At 34.1% G+C, this 18,056-nt stretch overlaps 1 protein-coding gene across 2 annotated transcripts; it reads left to right on the top strand.

The window, feature by feature from the left end:
• The first annotated feature begins 686 nt into the window (after positions 1–686).
• On the top strand, positions 687–6,072 carry LOC149422473 (uncharacterized). 2 transcript variants are annotated; one of them, XM_089633821.1, is made up of 2 exons: positions 687–762; positions 5,482–6,072. In XM_089633821.1, the coding sequence occupies exons 1-2, from the start codon at positions 704–706 to the stop codon at positions 5,786–5,788; spliced, it is 366 nt and encodes a 121-aa protein (XP_089489947.1). In that variant the 5' UTR covers positions 687–703; the 3' UTR covers positions 5,789–6,072. The 2 variants fall into 2 exon arrangements, 1 of the variants encoding a protein (XP_089489947.1); XR_016302420.1 differs by lacking the exon at positions 687–762 and adding an exon at positions 4,530–4,891.
• Positions 6,073–18,056: the final 11,984 nt, after the last annotated feature.

Raw genomic sequence — 18,056 nt, 5'->3', positions numbered from 1 at the left:
CTTCCTCTTCTCTCTCTAAATAACGGATCAATAACAACCATGAAATAATTAAGGAATTCGAGGGTCGTTGTTTTGTTACCAGTGATGTGTGTTTTAAAGAATAAAACTTATCAATTATATTTCTTGGTATCATTAATTTAACGAGGCCATTACTGTAACATATGGTCCAATCGAGCCGCATCGTGCACCAGAAAGCCGAAATATGAACCAGCAAAAAACCAAGAAGATGCAGATCATCATCAGATAAGTATCCCAACGCCATCCTATCAAAACTGTGACCGAATCCCGAATCCTTCCTATTTCAAATTATCCCAAATGAAATATTTAAATATGCAACAAAGATTAAAAAAAATTATTGTTGTTTCTGATTTTTCAGTTGCATAAAATTTTAATAGCTACCTACATTGCAAATTGATACGATTATTGTTAAATGAGCATCTCAATTGTAAGAGTTTTGTCATTGGATTTATTTAATTAAAAATAATTCACGCGAATATTCAAATTTACCGGGTAAAATCTTGCTACAAATAATTTCAGCGAATTTCTGATTTAAAAAGTTGTCAGTGGTGAGTGGTTGTTTTGATTTAAAAGGTTGTCAGCCCTGGCACTGACAAGCATTTTTACTAACATCGCCGTGTTTTCATTCGTAAACTGTCAGTTGTTTGAGGTTAAAAGTTAAATTGTTTATTATTTACCATTAAAGATGGAAAAGTTAAAGCAGTTAATCAACAAGCGTGGAGTTTTGAAAGCGAAATTGACAAGGTTTAATGATATTTTAAAGACACTCAATAAAACGGAACTAGAATTACGTTATCAAAAGGTCGAAAAATTGTTAGATGACTTTGAAAAAATTCAATGTCAAATCGAAGAACTTTCGGATGACGAGGCAGAACACGTAAGTCAACGTGAATCCTTTGAAAATCAATATTTCTCTGTACTTGCATTAGCAAAAGGTTTATTGAATTCAGTAAATCATGAAAAATGTGAAATTAAATTACCAACTTTGAAACTTATTGAATTTCATGGTGAAATTACTGAGTATGCTAAATTCGCTGAGACCTTTAAAGCATTGGTTCATCAAAATAATATGTTAAACAATTCTCAAAAATTCTTTTATTTACAATCGTGCCTTAAAAAAGACGCAGCTAAATTGATTGCCTCCTTGACCATATCGCACGACAATTACGAATCTGCGTGGCAGATACTGCAGGAGCGTTACGCGAATAAAAAAATAATAGTTCATAGGCATGTTGCATCTTTATTTCAGTTAAAAGATATGAAACAAGAATGTCCAGTCGCGTTAAGGCATATTATTGATCAGGCTAATATAAATTTAGAAGCGTTAAAAAATCTAGGATTACATGTTGATTCCTGGGACGCGATTATGATATATTTAATATCTAATAAATTGGATGGATCAACTCGTAGATTTTGGGAAGAGCAGCCAATAGATGGTGCACTCCCAACGTTGAAAGAATTTATTACATGTCTAACCAAACGTGTTGAGGTACTGGAGTTCACAAATTTGCAAGAAAAAAGGCCTACCTACAAGAATGTTACAACACGTGATGATCGCAAGAAAGATTTGTCTGTCTCATTGATAGCAACCAAACACGGATGCATCCTATGTAAAGAAAATCATCCAGTGTATTATTGTAAAAAATTTCTCAAATTAAATATCCAGGGAAGATTAGAATTTTTAAGAAAGGCCCGAGCCTGTTTCAAATGTTTGAGGGTAGGACATTGTACACAAGATTGCAAAAATAAATTCAAAAGTAAAATCTGTGCAAGTGACCAACATAATACTTTGATACATGTTAATGAATTAAATAGTGAAAACACAAATGAAGAGGCACACAGCTCGACATCAGTGGCAAATCATACGGTGTTAAATAAAAATGAAAAGATAATTTTATTATCTACAGCGATCGTGAATATCGTAGGTAGCGACAACCGTTTACACAAAGCGAGGGTATTATTGGATTCAGGCGCCCAATCGAATTTCATAAGAGAGAGTTTTGCAAAAAAATTAAAATTAAAAACAGAAAAAATAAATATGCCGGTGTCTGGAATACAAAATCGCATCACACATATCAATCGAAGAGTTACAATTGACATGTAAGCAGTGAATAGTGATTATAATAAGAAAATTTCTTGTTTAGTATTGCAGGCTATAACAACCGACCTACCCCAAATGACCTTCAGGAAACAAAAGTTGAAGATCCCATCTGGCTTGCAACTAGCGGATAAGGATTTCAATGTCACGTCTCCAATTGACATCCTGTTGGGTGCGGAAGTTTTTTGGGAAATAATGAATAATGATCGAATACCCTTAACGGAGGGCGGGCCAACTATTCAAAGGACTGAACTCGGTTGGATTGTTTCCGGAGCGATCGACATCATCACTAAAACAAGGCCAGTATCAATTAATTGTAATCTAGCCATTAATAAAATAGGTAACCAGATGGAAAGATTCTGGAAACTAGAAGAGGTGGATGCCATGAAACCTCAGAATTTTGAAGAAAAGGCTTGCGAAGTCAACTTTACAGAGTGTCATAGTAGAGACACGGAGGGCAGATTTACGGTAGCCTTACCAACCCGCCCTTGTATAGACCAACTAGGGAGTTCTTTGTCAATGGCTGAAAAAAGGTTTCATACATTGGAAAGAAAATTTTCCACCAATAAAGAATTGAAATGTCAATATAGCATGTTTATGAGAGAATATTTACAATTGGGTCATATGGAAGAGTGCCGAAAATCCGAATGCGATGCGAGATCATATTTTTTACCACATCATGCGGTGATGAAGGAGTCAAGCACCACTACTAAAGTTCGCGTGGTGTTCGATGGATCGGCAAAAACATCTTCTGGTATTTCCCTTAATGATGCTCTGATGGTCGGACCTAACATACAAAAGGATTTAAATATGCAAATTTTACATTTCAGAAAACATCCTGTAGTCATAACTGCGGACATAGAGAAAATGTACCGTCAGATAAACGTGCAGGAAAGCGACCGCAATCTACAGAAAATTGTTTGGCGCTTTTCACAGGATGAGGATTTGAAGCATTACAAGCTAAGGACAGTGACTTATGGATTAGGACCGTCATCTTTCCTGGCGACAAGATGCCTGAAGCAAATAGGTATTGAAAATAGACTTTCATTTCCTATAGCAAGCAATGTCATTGAAAATGACTTTTACATGGACGACCTATTAACGGGAGGAAATGACGTTGAATCGTGCCACCTTCTAAAACAACAGGTAATCAGTTTACTAAAATCTGCAGGGATGAATCTAAGAAAATGGAGATCGGACGTGGCAGAATTATCTTCCGAACCAGGTCAAGATATGCAAGGATTGATATCTAAAGAACCCCAAGAAGAAAAAATACTAGGATTAATCTGGAACAGTGAGTTTGATTACTTTTCATATGTAGTGAAAAAACCAGTATGTACCGTACAAAGCAAACGGCGGATATTGTCAAGTATCGCCTCAACGTTCGATCCTTTAGGACTGCTAGGACCAGTAACGGTTGTAGCAAAACTAATTATGCAGAGATTATGGATATCTAAGACTTCCTGGGACGAAGAAATACCCGAGGGAATATTAAAAGATTGGGAAAATTACATGAAAAATTTATCTCAAATAAACCTGTTGAAAATAAAGAGAAGAATCTTGTGGGGTCAAAACAGCCTACAAATCCATGGTTTTTGCGACGCATCGGAAAAGGCCTACGGAGCCTGTGCGTATCTAGTATCCAGGGACGCCGAGGGTAAGATGCACTCTCAGTTAATATCTTCCAGGTCCAGGATAGCGCCATTAAAAAACATATCCCTGCCAAAATTGGAACTTTGTGGTGCGGTGCTGTTAACGAAATTATTAAAAAACATCAAAGAAGCACTCAACATGGTTGAGGTGGATACATACTACTGGTGTGACTCTACCATCGCACTATGCTGGATAAGAGGACAGCCAGCTAGATGGAATACCTTTGTGGCCAACAGGGTTGCCGAGATACAAGAGGCCGGCGATCCCGCCCATTGGCGACATGTTTCATCGCAGGAAAACGCCGCTGATATTTTATCAAGAGGAGTTACAGCAAACAAACTATTACAAGCAGATATTTGGTGGAAGGGTCCGGATTGGCTAATAAGAGAGGCCGATCACTGGCCGAAGCCAGAAAATTCCTGTATAAATCCTCCAGAGATAAAAACCAAGGCGGTATGCGTGTCTACTAATGTCACGGAGTGGGACATCTTTTCAAAATTTTCCTCTCTCAACAAGCTAAAGAGAGTAACTGCATATATATTGCGTTTCTTTAATAATTGTAACACAAAAAACTGTAAATTAACCGGGAGGTTAAGCGTGCCGGAGCTGGACAATACATTGCATCGTCTAATAGCAATAATTCAACGCTACCATTTTAAGGATGAGTTCAGGGCTTGGAGTAATAAATGTTCACTGGATAAACGTAGCGTTATTTTGTCGCTTAATCCATTTATAAATAATGGATTAATTTGTGTCGGGGGCAGGCTAACAAAGGCGAAACATTTATCATACCAGCAACGACACCCAATAATTTTACCAAAAAATAATAAGTTAACAGAATTAATTATTCGACATCTTCATTATGTACATTTACATGCAGGGACACAAACTTTGTTATCTCTAGTGAGATTACAGTTCTGGCCGATTGCCGGAAAAACCACTGTTAAGCAAATATTACATAAATGTATAGTATGTTTCAGAAAAAATCCAGTAACCAGTCAAGTTATCATGGGTGACTTGCCGGAAAACAGAATAACACCTAGCAGGCCGTTCGAGGTTACCGGGATTGATTACGCAGGTCCTATCATGATGAAAAGCGGTATCACCAGGAAGGCTCCATTGGTGAAATCTTATTTATGCATTTTTGTTTGTTTCTCAACGAAAGCTGTGCATTTGGAACTGGTAACGGACCTCACCACTGACAACTTTTCAAATTGTTTAAAACGTTTCATTGCGCGGAGGGGCAAACCCTTTAAAATATATTCAGATAATGCGACCAATTTTAAGGGAGCATATAATCAACTGAGAGAATTGTATGATAAGTTAAAGAAATCTGATGACAAGATTCAAAAATATTTAGCTGATTTGTCAATATTGTGGGGATTTATTCCACCACGGTCACCGAATTTCGCTGGACTCTGGGAAGCAGCAGTGAAATCCGCCAAATATCATTTAAAAAGAATAACCGATAATTCAAGTTTAACCTTTGAACAATTATATACTTTATTGTGTCAGGTAGAATGCTGTTTAAATTCACGTCCGCTCACTCCTCTGTCCAACGATCCGACTGACCTGAATCTTTTGACTCCAAATCATTTCCTGATTGGCGGAGGGATAGCTTCTATCTCTGAGAAGGATGTTCGGGAGATACAATATAATCGATTGAATCAATATCAAAAATTAAATGCACTGATTCAAACATTTTGGTGCAGGTGGAAACTGGAATATCTTGCAGAATTACAAAGACGTACCAAATGGAAGGAAGACAAGGGCCTCAGGACTGTTGAAAGGGACGACATGGTCATACTAAAGGAGGACAACCTGCCGCCTAATATGTGGAAACTAGCCAGGATCCTAGCTACTCACCCTGGAGCTGACGGGAAAGTGCGGGTGGTTACCCTCAAAACCGCACAAGGAACATTTAAGAGACCTATCAGCAAAATATGTTTATTACCCATGGAAAGGGATTCAAGCATTGCTACAGGGACGCCCGATGTACCCCCCGGACTGAATAAATAAGTTCCTGCAGTCATAAACAAGAGAAAAATCAACAAACCACCTGAAGGATGACCTTGGACCATCAAATTTTTGCTAGCAGTCATAAAAAGGAGAAGAATTAGCAACCTACCTGAAGGATGACCTTGGACCATCAAATTTTTGCTAGCAGTCATAAGAAGGAGAAGAATTAGCAACCTACCTGAAGGATGACCTAGGAACATCGAATTAACTTGTTCATATTATGATTCTCTTATTTTAGAACTTTTTGTTCATATTCATCTCATGATTGTTTTTCAAATTAATTTGTCCATATTTATATTATGTTTATTTTTCAAATTATTTTTTGTTTATATTATGGTTATTTTAAAAAAAATATTTTTTGTTTATGTGTAAAAAAAAAATAAATTCTTCCGTGCCCTGGCAGCATGTTCAGACTTTAGCCAAGAATCAAACCAAACGAAAATGCCACCTGTATCTGTATTGAGTAATTGAAATATCCGACAGATGTCTCCCCTAAGGGCAATAATTCTGATTATATATACCAATACATTCAAATGAATTAGGTTATAAATAGGCTTGCAAGCCCATTTTCTTCCTCTTCTCTCTCTAAATAACGGATCAATAACAACCATGAAATAATTAAGGAATTCGAGGGTCGTTGTTTTGTTACCAGTGATGTGTGTTTTAAAGAATAAAACTAATCAATTATATTTCTTGGTATCATTAATTTAACGAGGCCATTACTGTAACATTGGTTTTATCTGTCAGTTAATAAAAAAAAAACATACGATTTCGGAACACAGAAACATGCATGTCATATTTTCGATTTGGAAAGTTACTTTATTCAGTTAGTCTAAATATAGAAAAAAATTGACAATTCATTTATGTAGTTTTTATTTAGTGAAAATTATCACTGTTTAAAAAAGAGCTTTCGTAAAATAGTTTTTTTTTTTTTTTTTTTTAAATTGATGATTATGTTGTCAAAAGGGATTGATGAAATTTCGCACACTTGACCTTTAAAACATGCGGTACGACGTTGTTTATACAAGATTTATAAAAAAAAAACACCACTATCCTTTGTTCACACCCCTTAAAACATAATTTGAATACTTCTCGATGAAATTATGAACACTTCGTTCAAATTACAATTTACATCTGATTTCAAAAAAACTCTGCTTAAAGACAGGGTAAATTTGAAGTTAAATAAAGAAAGCAAACAACAAAACAAAAAATTAAAAATGTGACGCCAATTTGTTTGAAGGAAGATATTAGATTAGTATTCAAACATATTATCAAAATATAATAATACACATCGGGTTTGATTTGAGATTTTCCCTGCCAAAATTATTATAATGATTTGTTTTTGGGGTATTATACCGGTAGCGACCTCCTTCTTTAGCCATCGTTACTATAATACTCCAAATAATACTCCCAAAACAAATCACTAGAATACAGATCGAGTTAAGAATCCCAGGAAACATGGCGACTGTACGCGGCGCCTCGGAGTCGACACTGATAGCTGCGTGTCCCGCCCTGTGAGAAATATTGTCAAATGAAGGGTAACTGCGCACTGCGCAGATGTCACGATGATGTCCTGGGTCCGATTAACACAGAAGCGAATTAAGCGAATTAATTAAGGTATGCAGAGATTCCAAGTGTAAATCCCATTACCGGTTACATCTAAATCTGAAGTTGTAAAAATGTCTTTGCATTATATGGGTACCAGAAAAAACCGTTATTACATTATTAAACTACCCTTCAGCAAAAGGTTTCAATCTACCCCTTTTACCTAAGTATGTAATAAAAATATTTACAAAAAAAATCTTCTTGTATTATATTCCTCATGCAGGGGAAGAGTTGAATTGTTTTTTGTAAAAAAAATTTTGGATAATTTTAATATGTGAAATTTTTTTTTTTGAAAAATAATAATTTTTGGAAAATATAATTTCTAACTATCCAATGGAGTTGGGTAGATGATAAAAAAACTATGTAGCACATTTTATAAGCCACTGCCAATACAGGTAAAAAAATCTCTTATCCGAGTAACGCATAAAATCATTTCTGACATGCTTATTCAAGTGAAATAAACAGTTCGAATATATAGAAAATCTCAATCGAAAAGAAATGTTTTTTTTCTCGTAGTTCTGATAAACGTACGTACATATTGACGCATGCAATATTCGTTTACGAGAAAGATATATGATTGCATCGCGCAATAAATTAATACAAGTTCACACTCTTAATTAAATTATTTATGTTTATTCCAGCAAAAAGAAAATTATATTATCACTTGTTGAACAGAATGGTTACGGAAATAAACAAATTAAAACATTATACAACTCCATTATTGTGTTCACCTAATTTTTTTTAATTGTTCATTTAATGGATTGAAAGCAATATCGTGTATGTACGGTATTTAAAAGTCGTATTAAGAATCTACTCAGATTGTTCGTAGAGAACAAACGCAGGTGCATGAACACGTGTTCCGATATTATTAAAAAATTATAAAACGTTTAGGGGGGAGTTATTATTTCTCATTTGCCAGGATTGCAAATCACCATTTTACATTTTTAAGGGTAGATACTTGAGAAAGAATTATTTTACGGGCTTAGCTTAAAATTATAATTTATATTTTCTAAGACTTTTATGCTGGAAGTTTTATTAAACTCACGCGGTAAAAGTCAATAAAAAAGTAATGTTTACGAAAGAACCTTGCTTTACATGAAATTATATTTATTAAATTTTTACATTCAGTATAAGGATTGTACCATTCAAATTGTACTAAGCGCAGTTGCTTTCGGATACGCTTTAGAAGAAACATTTAACTGTGTATTTGTATACTTAAAAAATATTTATTTTACGATAATTATTTTTCAATAATATTATTATTCAAAGTGTACAAATAACAGTTTGTTTATAAACAAATCACGCTGTGTAATTATTATTATGAGTGATAGCTGTTTTGCCTTGCGATGGCATTATCAAGCATAATCAGACGTTATCGGACAATAATAATAAGTACACTGCAGAAGTCGTTCATAAATAAATGTTTTTTTTTTCAATTGAATGATAATATAATAATATTATAATAATAATATGATAATATAATAAGACTATAAAAAAGTATTTTTTTAATTAAAACGGATTTCTACAAATAAAGGTTGACCAAATTATAATAAAATTTATATATATATAAAAATAAATATTATTTTGGTAAATCTGTGTTCGTAATTCGTTATTCGGTATTAATTCTTAATTCTTAATTTTTAATTCTTAATTCTTAATTCTTTTTCTTAATTCTTAATTCTTAATTATTAATTATTAATTATTAATTATTAATTATTAATTCTTAATTCTTAATTCTTAATTCTTAATTCTTAATTCTTAATTCTTAATTCTTAATTCTTAATTCTTAATTCTTAATTCTTAATTCTTAATTCTTAATTCTTAATTCTTAATTCTTAATTCTTAATTCTTAATTCTTAATTCTAAATTCTTAATTATTAATTCTTAATTCTTAATTTTAATTCTTAATTTTTAACTATTCTTTATTCGCAAACCAACACCATCCCTGCTCTTCGCCTCACAGAGCCAAAGAGAAATTCCCCTCGGAGGTTAATAATGCTTCCCCGCGTGCGTGCTTTCCTTCACGCCACAAACACTCGTGATGCAGGTCCATCGGCTCATCTGCTCACCGCCTTAAAATGTGATCGGTGATCGGGTGATCCGGGTCGCACAAGGTTCAGGGGTCGAGGATTCACAAGGTATTTAAGTAGTTTTAAATTAATTCCGTTCGATATGAGTTAACTCGATAAGATCGCCTCTGTTGAAATCGCGCCAAAAGTGTAGACAGTCTGTTCATAAAAATTGTGTGTACCAATAAGTTATTTATTGCGATTTGAAGCCATTATTATGTGGACGGAAGAGTGTCATGTTTTTATTGGTTTTATTGATAAAACAAAAATGTATAATATGCGCAGAACATAATACTTTTGAGCAATCAATTGTGCTTCCAATGGATGTATCGCTAATTTCGATATATTTTTGTGAATACTTTTGAAATCTATTGTTCTGTTGCTAAATTATAATTTTTTAGAGTCATTAATTTTCCAGCATTATTATTGATTGAGCATAGCAAAGTCTTGTTTTAACTCGACCGTTTTGCATTTCGTCTGCCTTAAAAATTTGTTTGTATCTATGTTCCGTTTCCATTTAAAGACGGTGTCTTTTTTAATGGTACAGTATAGATTTTTTTTTTCAAATATCGAGTTTATTTTGACATTCTTCGGATGTTTTCAATACTATGATTGGTACCTACCTTCTTGAAGAAATGTTGAAAAAAATATTTTCACTGTGATAGTGGTGTTTTTTGACCCTTTGGATTTCAGAGAATATTTTTGTTTTTATAAAAATAATATAAATTATTCATTAAGAGAGAAAAATAAAAATAAATATTTTTGGTCGAGAGGTCTACTATTCATAGAAGGAGTAGTCTCTGATATGAGATCGGGAACTGATGCATGCCCGCTTTAGTTGATATTATTGAGTTGAGCTTTTTCTAAAAAACTTTTTTTTTATTTGCGTAAAAGGAAAATGTACAAACTATACACTTTCTTTAAAGTAAAGTTAGCGCAACATTTTTTCACATTTCAAGCTTTTTTCTTAATATTGGCTCACGTAATTTTGGGTTCAACACATATTTTGAAGTACAAGTGAAGATGACCGATCGTAAACTGCACGAGTAAAAATATTTGCAATTTTTAAAAACAAATCGTTTACAGTGAAGATAATGGCAGGGCAATGATTGCAGTAGAATTATCCAGTTAAATAAAGCCGAAAAATGCGGCATTAAAAGTGAAAGCTTTTATTATCACTGAATGAAGATTAAGATCTGCCCTTGGCTTATTATCGTGGTTATTTAATTTTAGCTGGCGTATAAGTATCGGTATTTTAACGCGCGTTACTGTGAACATTAAAGGTTTATTTTAACTTTTCTCCCAAGTTAGTCAATCTCTTTGAATAATATGTACTTTGTAAGTAAGTACTTTGTTAATGTTTATTGACCTTTGCTCGTAATATTCAAAATTACATTTGACCTCGGTGGTTTGCGGCACATTCCAGAGAGGAAGATACCTACTCTCATTATCGTCCTGGTCTCGATAAGAGAATCACCCAGAATTGAAAAGTTGCTTGAAAAGGTTTTAGCCTTGTTTGGTGACTATATCTGAATAACCAGGTACTTCCCCACTTTCCTCTTCCCCACCTTCCTCTTTCCCATATCTTTCCCCTCCCTACTACTACGAGCCTCACAACATACCCCAATTGGGGATACCATAGTATCACTAGCTCCAGACGGTTAGGAGCAAATAATATCAACCATTGTATTTTTACATCGATCGAAAAAGATTTTAGGAAATTTATTTTTACTGCATTTCCCACATTGGATGCAATGTTCCACTGTAACCAGGCAATTATAACTACTTTTTAAAAGTTCACCAGAAAAAAACATTCCTTCTCATCAGATTTTCACCGCCCGAGCGTTCCGGAACACAATTGCAAAGAAAAAAAATCACTGGTGTAATAATATATCTGCCCAATATTCTAAAGTCGTTCCAGCCATTTTTACCCGGTGGCCACATTGAGGCATGTCCAGAAACTAAAACAAAATTACACCTCACGCGCGGAATAATTCAATTCGTAATAAAGTGGTTCACAGGAGCGGAAGACATCTACGCTAAGAAGATATTTCAACGGTCCACTTAAAGGTGTAAATTCTGCCATCGTCATAAACAATCGCGCGCTCCTTTCCCGCGCACGCAAAACACCGCCATCTAGCGACTGGCGACAGAAGCATGCAACACGCAACACGCACCGCACATAGCATACATCCCACATTCATAGACCATCGCACTGGGATATCATAGATAAACAATTCAATTTAGAATGTTCAATTTTTAAACTCAATATAATAAGTACCTAACCAAATAGAGAATTTTTTATTGCAAATTACAAAAAAATATATATTTACACGATTGATCAGTTTTTCACTTAATTTGAAATATTTACACTCAACATGTGGGGTAACAATAATGTGGGGTTTTAGATCGTTTTTGAAATCAATAATTATGAATGAAAATATAAAAAAATACGTATTTTTAGTACGATAATCATAAAGAAAAAATAATCTTTCAATCTTCCGCACATTTTTAACAGTAAGTGAAAATTAACCCTTTATTTAGTAGGAAATCAATGAGAAATACACCTAATAAATGCACCAACCAAAAAAAATATTATTGGGAAAACAATATATTGAATTTAAATAATTTATTTTAAATGCGTGTGGAATTAAAACAAGAACCTAATCAGAATTTCTTCCCAAGCAAATTATAAATTAATTAAACGCTAATGCAAATTTATTTATTCTGTTACTCAAACATAGAAAGAAACATTCAGATTTTATAAAGAAAACTGTATGAAGTAACTTTATTCAGTGTGTAGCTAATAATTTTCATGTCTATCGTTGCTAGAACGATCTTACAAGATCGAAGAACTAGATGTATGTAACTTAAATCTTTTGCTGTAAATTTTAACTGGTAGATAACAGAAGGATTATAATGTGAGCGGCTCCGGTAAAGGTTATATTGTAATCGCAAATATAATATCATTCTGTTTGCATTTCGCAAAAACACTTTCATTTTGTATGGGAAAATGCTACAATTTGACACTTTTCTGGTTTACTAGTTATTTTTCTCTAGCTCCTGGTTATTTGATGGTATCCGGCAAATAAACACAAGTTACAGCGGAAAATAATTAACTAAAAATAATGACCAAGTATTAGAAGGACATAAATGAAATTACCGTTTTTTGGTTATGATAAATTAACTAGATGTTTGATACAAATAGTCCTTAGCACAAGTAAGATATTTTTGATGATTTATGTGTTTCCTGCGTTGAATGATGGATCATTCATCGGTGAATGTTCTCCGCGGTGAATTTTAACTGCGGCAAATATTCTCTGCAGTGAATATTTCCTGCGGTGAATTTTCCCTTCGGTGAATGTTCTTTGCGGTAAATGTTCCTTGCGGTGATTGTGCTTCGTTGGATTGCGTGCGGTGAATATTACTATAACGTATTTTGATAGTGTTCGTATATCGTCTCTAACGTCCTCCTTCACCTAATTGCTACATGAATTCTTAATATACCTAATAATTTTGACACTCCATTTCCATCCACAGTATCCTGTATATATCCATACCATCTAAGCTTACAAAAATTTAACGGACTCATTTCTTTTACACCACCTCTTTTATTTCCCCGTTGTTATGTTATGGAATTTACATACTTAATGTCATCTCTTATAATGATAAAGCGATGGACTTTGTAATAAACCCATTGTACAGACAAAGACATTTTTTTGTATTTGTTGGTTAATTTTCGCTGGTTATCTGAGTGATGCTATTCCACGCATACTCACACTGTCCATACTCCATAAAAATATCTCACATTGCCAACACATCTTGCTGCTTATCCCCTTCATCTGTTCGAGAATCGGCGCTTCTACTTTATGGTCTTTGCTTGTCAACAAAACCAGTGGCTTAACGATATATTGTCCCCCTTATAATCAATACTCTCCATAGCACTACCCCCACATAATATATCTCCTCTCATGAATATTATTCTCTAAATGTTTATTTTCTCATGGTGTCTTGTCCTACGTGAAGTAAAATATCACAAGAACAATTTAAAACCTATTTCTGCAGCAGCGAATGAATCGTATTCCCACTAGCTACGCAGAAATCGAAGCTCTGGTGTATAGAATCTTATTATAGTTTTCTTAATACTACCACTCCATTATAACAAAATATAGTAGATGATGTTAAGAGAAGTACTTGATTTTAAATCCTGATATTATTAGGAGTCAAAAATGTAGATGACATTTCGGTCTCCGGTGGTTAATTTTTAATTTTTCAACTGAAAATATTTGAAGATATTGGACAGTTAGAATCGGGGTTGGGTGTGACGATTACCTGGCTGAGTGAACTGAGTGAAAATTAACGACTTGTGAAAGAAATTAAAACGGTTTTTGTGAAAAAAAACATCTCAAGAGACAAAAATTACACTCACACTTTTTACTTCAAATAATGTCAGGAATCACTGGTTAAAGCAGGTAAGGTACATTTCTTAACATCCTGTATAAATAATAGATATATTTTATCATTTATACAGGGTGTTAAGTAAGGTACATTTCTTAAAATGCCGTATAAATAATAGATTTATTTTCATTTGCATGGAAACATTTAACGACACTCCATCTCACGGAGATGCATTTTTCCTAAATCTAGCTTAACGTAATAATAACATCAACCATTTAAGCACGGTATAAATAATTAAAATAAGAAGAAACATGCATTATACGTTAAATTTGCCAATGATTAAAGATGCATAACAGTAGATTTATTAAATGTTGGTAGGCATATCAGTGACAACAAACAGAAAAATATTTAAAAAATATTTATCTATGAATTATAAGATTCTAAAATATAAAAGTCGATTTATTAAAAGCCGGTTAAAAACGGGATTGCAGCCGTTTCTTGTTAAACTTATAGTATATTCGTAATACATGGAAACGTGTTTTCATCGACCTGCATCATTTGTCCTGATAAAATACAATGGTGGAATGCGAAAATATTAGAATTTTGATGAACCCGTGTTCCGACATCGCGATAATGGGGCTGACCAAAGATATTAGAAGAACGAGATGTGCTATGCGCAGTTCGTACTGAGTGGAATTGTTTTGCCGAGTGTCGCCGGTTTTGTCCACCAATACTACTGCACACCTTCGCTTGCGCTAAGGTATCCGCACTAATACATAGAACAGATTTCTGTGCGTACACGTCCCGATACCGTTCAAAGTACCCTAATTAGGTAGTACTCCGGCTACGGTCCGGCGGCCAACATAGCATATCTCGTTCTTCTAATATCTTTGGGGCTGACAGATTATGCTATACGCATCATGGCTTGGCCTATTTCAACATATCGCTTCCCATACAATCCCAATGGAAATGTAAGGCGAGCAATATGCTGAAAAAGGCCAAGCCACATGCATATAGCACGCTTATAGGCTGGTCTGTAACATGATTAAAACATTCGTGTTTTACTGAACTTTTATTGAAAAAATCTATCAATTCACTCGCTAAGGGCCTGCGATCCCGTTTTTAACCAGATTACGAATAATTCGAAGAGATTCTTAGTAAATTAGCATTTTTTATGTCAGTAAATTTTCTCTGAGTCGTAAAAAAAATTTAAAAATTATTAAGAGTGCACAAAATAACATAAAAAAACCAAGAGAAGGAAACGATTGTTACTTATTTTATCTTGTGTTTGTTGTTCTCAGGATGTCACGATGAGATTCAAGTTACCTACCTTATTTACTATTACAGATTATATATTATTATCTAGTTCAGATTCTCAATGATTTACTATTTTACTATTGAAGACTATCGAGAAACAGAAAAATCGGAAAAAGAAAATACTTGAGCAATTTTCGGCATATTATGCCAGTTTGCAAAAACGTTTTGAACATTATACCAAATTTATCGAACCGAAAAATATGGGATAGAGATGAAATCTGGGTGGGTTAATTGGCCGTTCATTTGCCGGTTCATTTTACCCGCTGTGATGGCTATATATTTTGCGGAATGGTATTGATCAATATTAATATTGCTAATATTGTCTTCAAAATTAAATATTACCATTTGAGATTTTACTCATAAAGTTATTATAAAAAAAAATATTTACCTTTTGATGAAAAACTTTGCCTTGGTGGCTTTATCTGCCCACAGTAATTTGAGAATGCGTTCACGTAGAAATGTCTTCCGCGTCAAAGCTTGGTTACTAATGTGCAGGTTTCCACTGTTTAATGGCTAAATTATAAGGTTCTTTTGACAACTGAACTACGATCTACAATGTACGATGCCGATGATGTACCTATAATTTGATAGTCAAGTACTACAAGGCTGGTTTGAAAAATCAAAGGATTTGTGAAGCTGAAAGTAATTATAAAATATTTGCCTCAGGGCCCTTGCTTTATAAAAACAATAAAAACAATTAGTGTCAATTTCATTTAGATTAAATCAGAACTTTGCTTTTTGAATGAACACCTTAAGTATATTTAGTTAGTTAGCTAGTAAATATTTCTTTCTTGAAAATGGAAAAAAGCGTAGACCCTTTAAAAATTCATGAAATCTGACTTTACTAAATCAAGGAAAAATATATTTAAATTATAAATAAAACAGAAAAAAAATCTTGAATGACTAACACAGACAGCTTCGATGGCCTCCATGGTCGAAGGGTAAGGCTCTCGACTAGCAAGAGGAAGGTCTCGGGTTCAATTCTTTTTAAAATCAGGTATAAAATCTTTATTCTCAAAAAAATTGTGTTATTTTACAATTTATTATTTTAAAAATAATATATAATATACTTGCGCCACGATACTCTCAGTATCGTCCTGATGTAAGACCACCATCTAGAATTAAAACGTTGCTTGAAATAGCTTTGGCCGTGTTTGGTGATCAGATCTGAATAGCAAGGTACTTCACAACCTTCCTCATCCTCATCTTCCATTGCGATTGAAAGGCGAGCAATATGCTTCAATAGACAAAATACATGATGCGTATGGCGTAATCTGTTGGCAACATTTACATGTAAAACGTTTCAGAGTGAGAATTTACAATTTTTTCAGAATCATATTTTTGATGTATACTATTTGTAATCAACCAGCCTGGGTCAGTAAACAAGTAGTGGCCGTTAAGCCACTGGTCTAGAGTATGCCGGCTTATCAGGGCGTGAATCGCGACAAGGTTTCAGAAGACGAACATCTCCTGGAACCACAAGGAATGTTAGCAGACGATAGTGCCTACTGAGATAAGATTAAGGTTAAAGTATACATCTTGATTAAGGACATTACAGCGCTTAAGGTTTTAGTCCAAATTGTTTTACAAGATGGATGTGAAAAAAAAATTTCCATCAATGATTTTTATGTATTTTTAGATGAAAAATTGTATGCATTGTAGTTTCAAAATTTTGTGATGAATATGAAACAAAATTTACGTAACTTACAATGTAAATTGCGGTTTAAAAATATTTTTTTTTAAATCCTAACGACTGTAATGATAATTTGCCTACAATTTGTAAATAAAACTGTTTTATGCAATTTTTATACTTTTTAGTGATACTTATAGCATCGGTAGCGAAATACAAAATGGGTTTATCTTTAAATTTTAACTGTAAGAAGTGAAATAAAATCACACTGAAGAAAAATCCGAGGTCAAGTACTTAGGACACATCATAACAGCGGAGCTCAATGGTGATTCAGGTATTAAGTGATATAGAAGATCACTGAGCATTTAATAAGGGCAGACCAGAAGCAAAACAGCCGCTTATAATACTGCACCAGCTTGTATACCGCGGAGTTGTTGACCAACTACAATAAAGCGTCTCTAGAAATAATGGAATTACAATACAACAACGCGTACCGAATGCTTTTTGGATTGTCCCGGTACTGCAGTACCATTGAGATGTTCGAAGAAGGGCACTTTCCTGGACTCCGAACCCTAATCAGAAAATGGATCACCAGCTGCAGAACGCGACTAACCATAAATAACCATTTTGGCAGCACTGGACTGGCAGGGTCCAATTTACATGCGATGGAGCCAATTCCCGATGTCGCAGATGTCTAAAAGTTGTCTTTTATTTGCATTTTCTTTTATTTTGCATATATTTTATCAATTTTCTATTCTATGCATTTGTAGCGATTGACGCTCCTAGAATGTTCCAGAAAGATGGCCAGTATAAATGCATGGGCCGCAAACGTACGAGACATTTTTGCAAGGCACAATTAATATGCGTAACGTAAATATGTACGAGCACCTATTTGCCGCTGAACGTACTACCTACGTCAATACAAGTGCGAGTTTGACTAGGTAAGCGTATCCGCCAGAAGCTTCTAGGCAACTGCCTAGGCATAATGTCAGTGCCACCGAATCTTCGAGATCCAGCGATCCAAAAATTATAATTTTTACTTTCATAAATTCTATGTATTATATGTAAGTCGTGGGATTGTACCACCCTCTCCGATGTCTAGAATAAACAAGAAAATAAATCCGTTTCACAATCACTCAATTACCGATCATTGAGTTTATCTGTTTTAGTGGTTTTCAAGGCGCACTTTACGGAGAGGCTAAAACTAGGAAATTCATGAAGCTTTCAAAAAGAGAATGTTGAAGTCATT

This window comes from Hesperophylax consimilis, chromosome 7 (assembly GCF_061612785.1).
Source record: "Hesperophylax consimilis isolate HC1 chromosome 7, BYU_Hcon_1.0, whole genome shotgun sequence".
NCBI lineage: Eukaryota > Metazoa > Arthropoda > Insecta > Trichoptera > Limnephilidae > Hesperophylax > Hesperophylax consimilis.
This window is presented reverse-complemented; position numbering and strand designations above follow the sequence as displayed.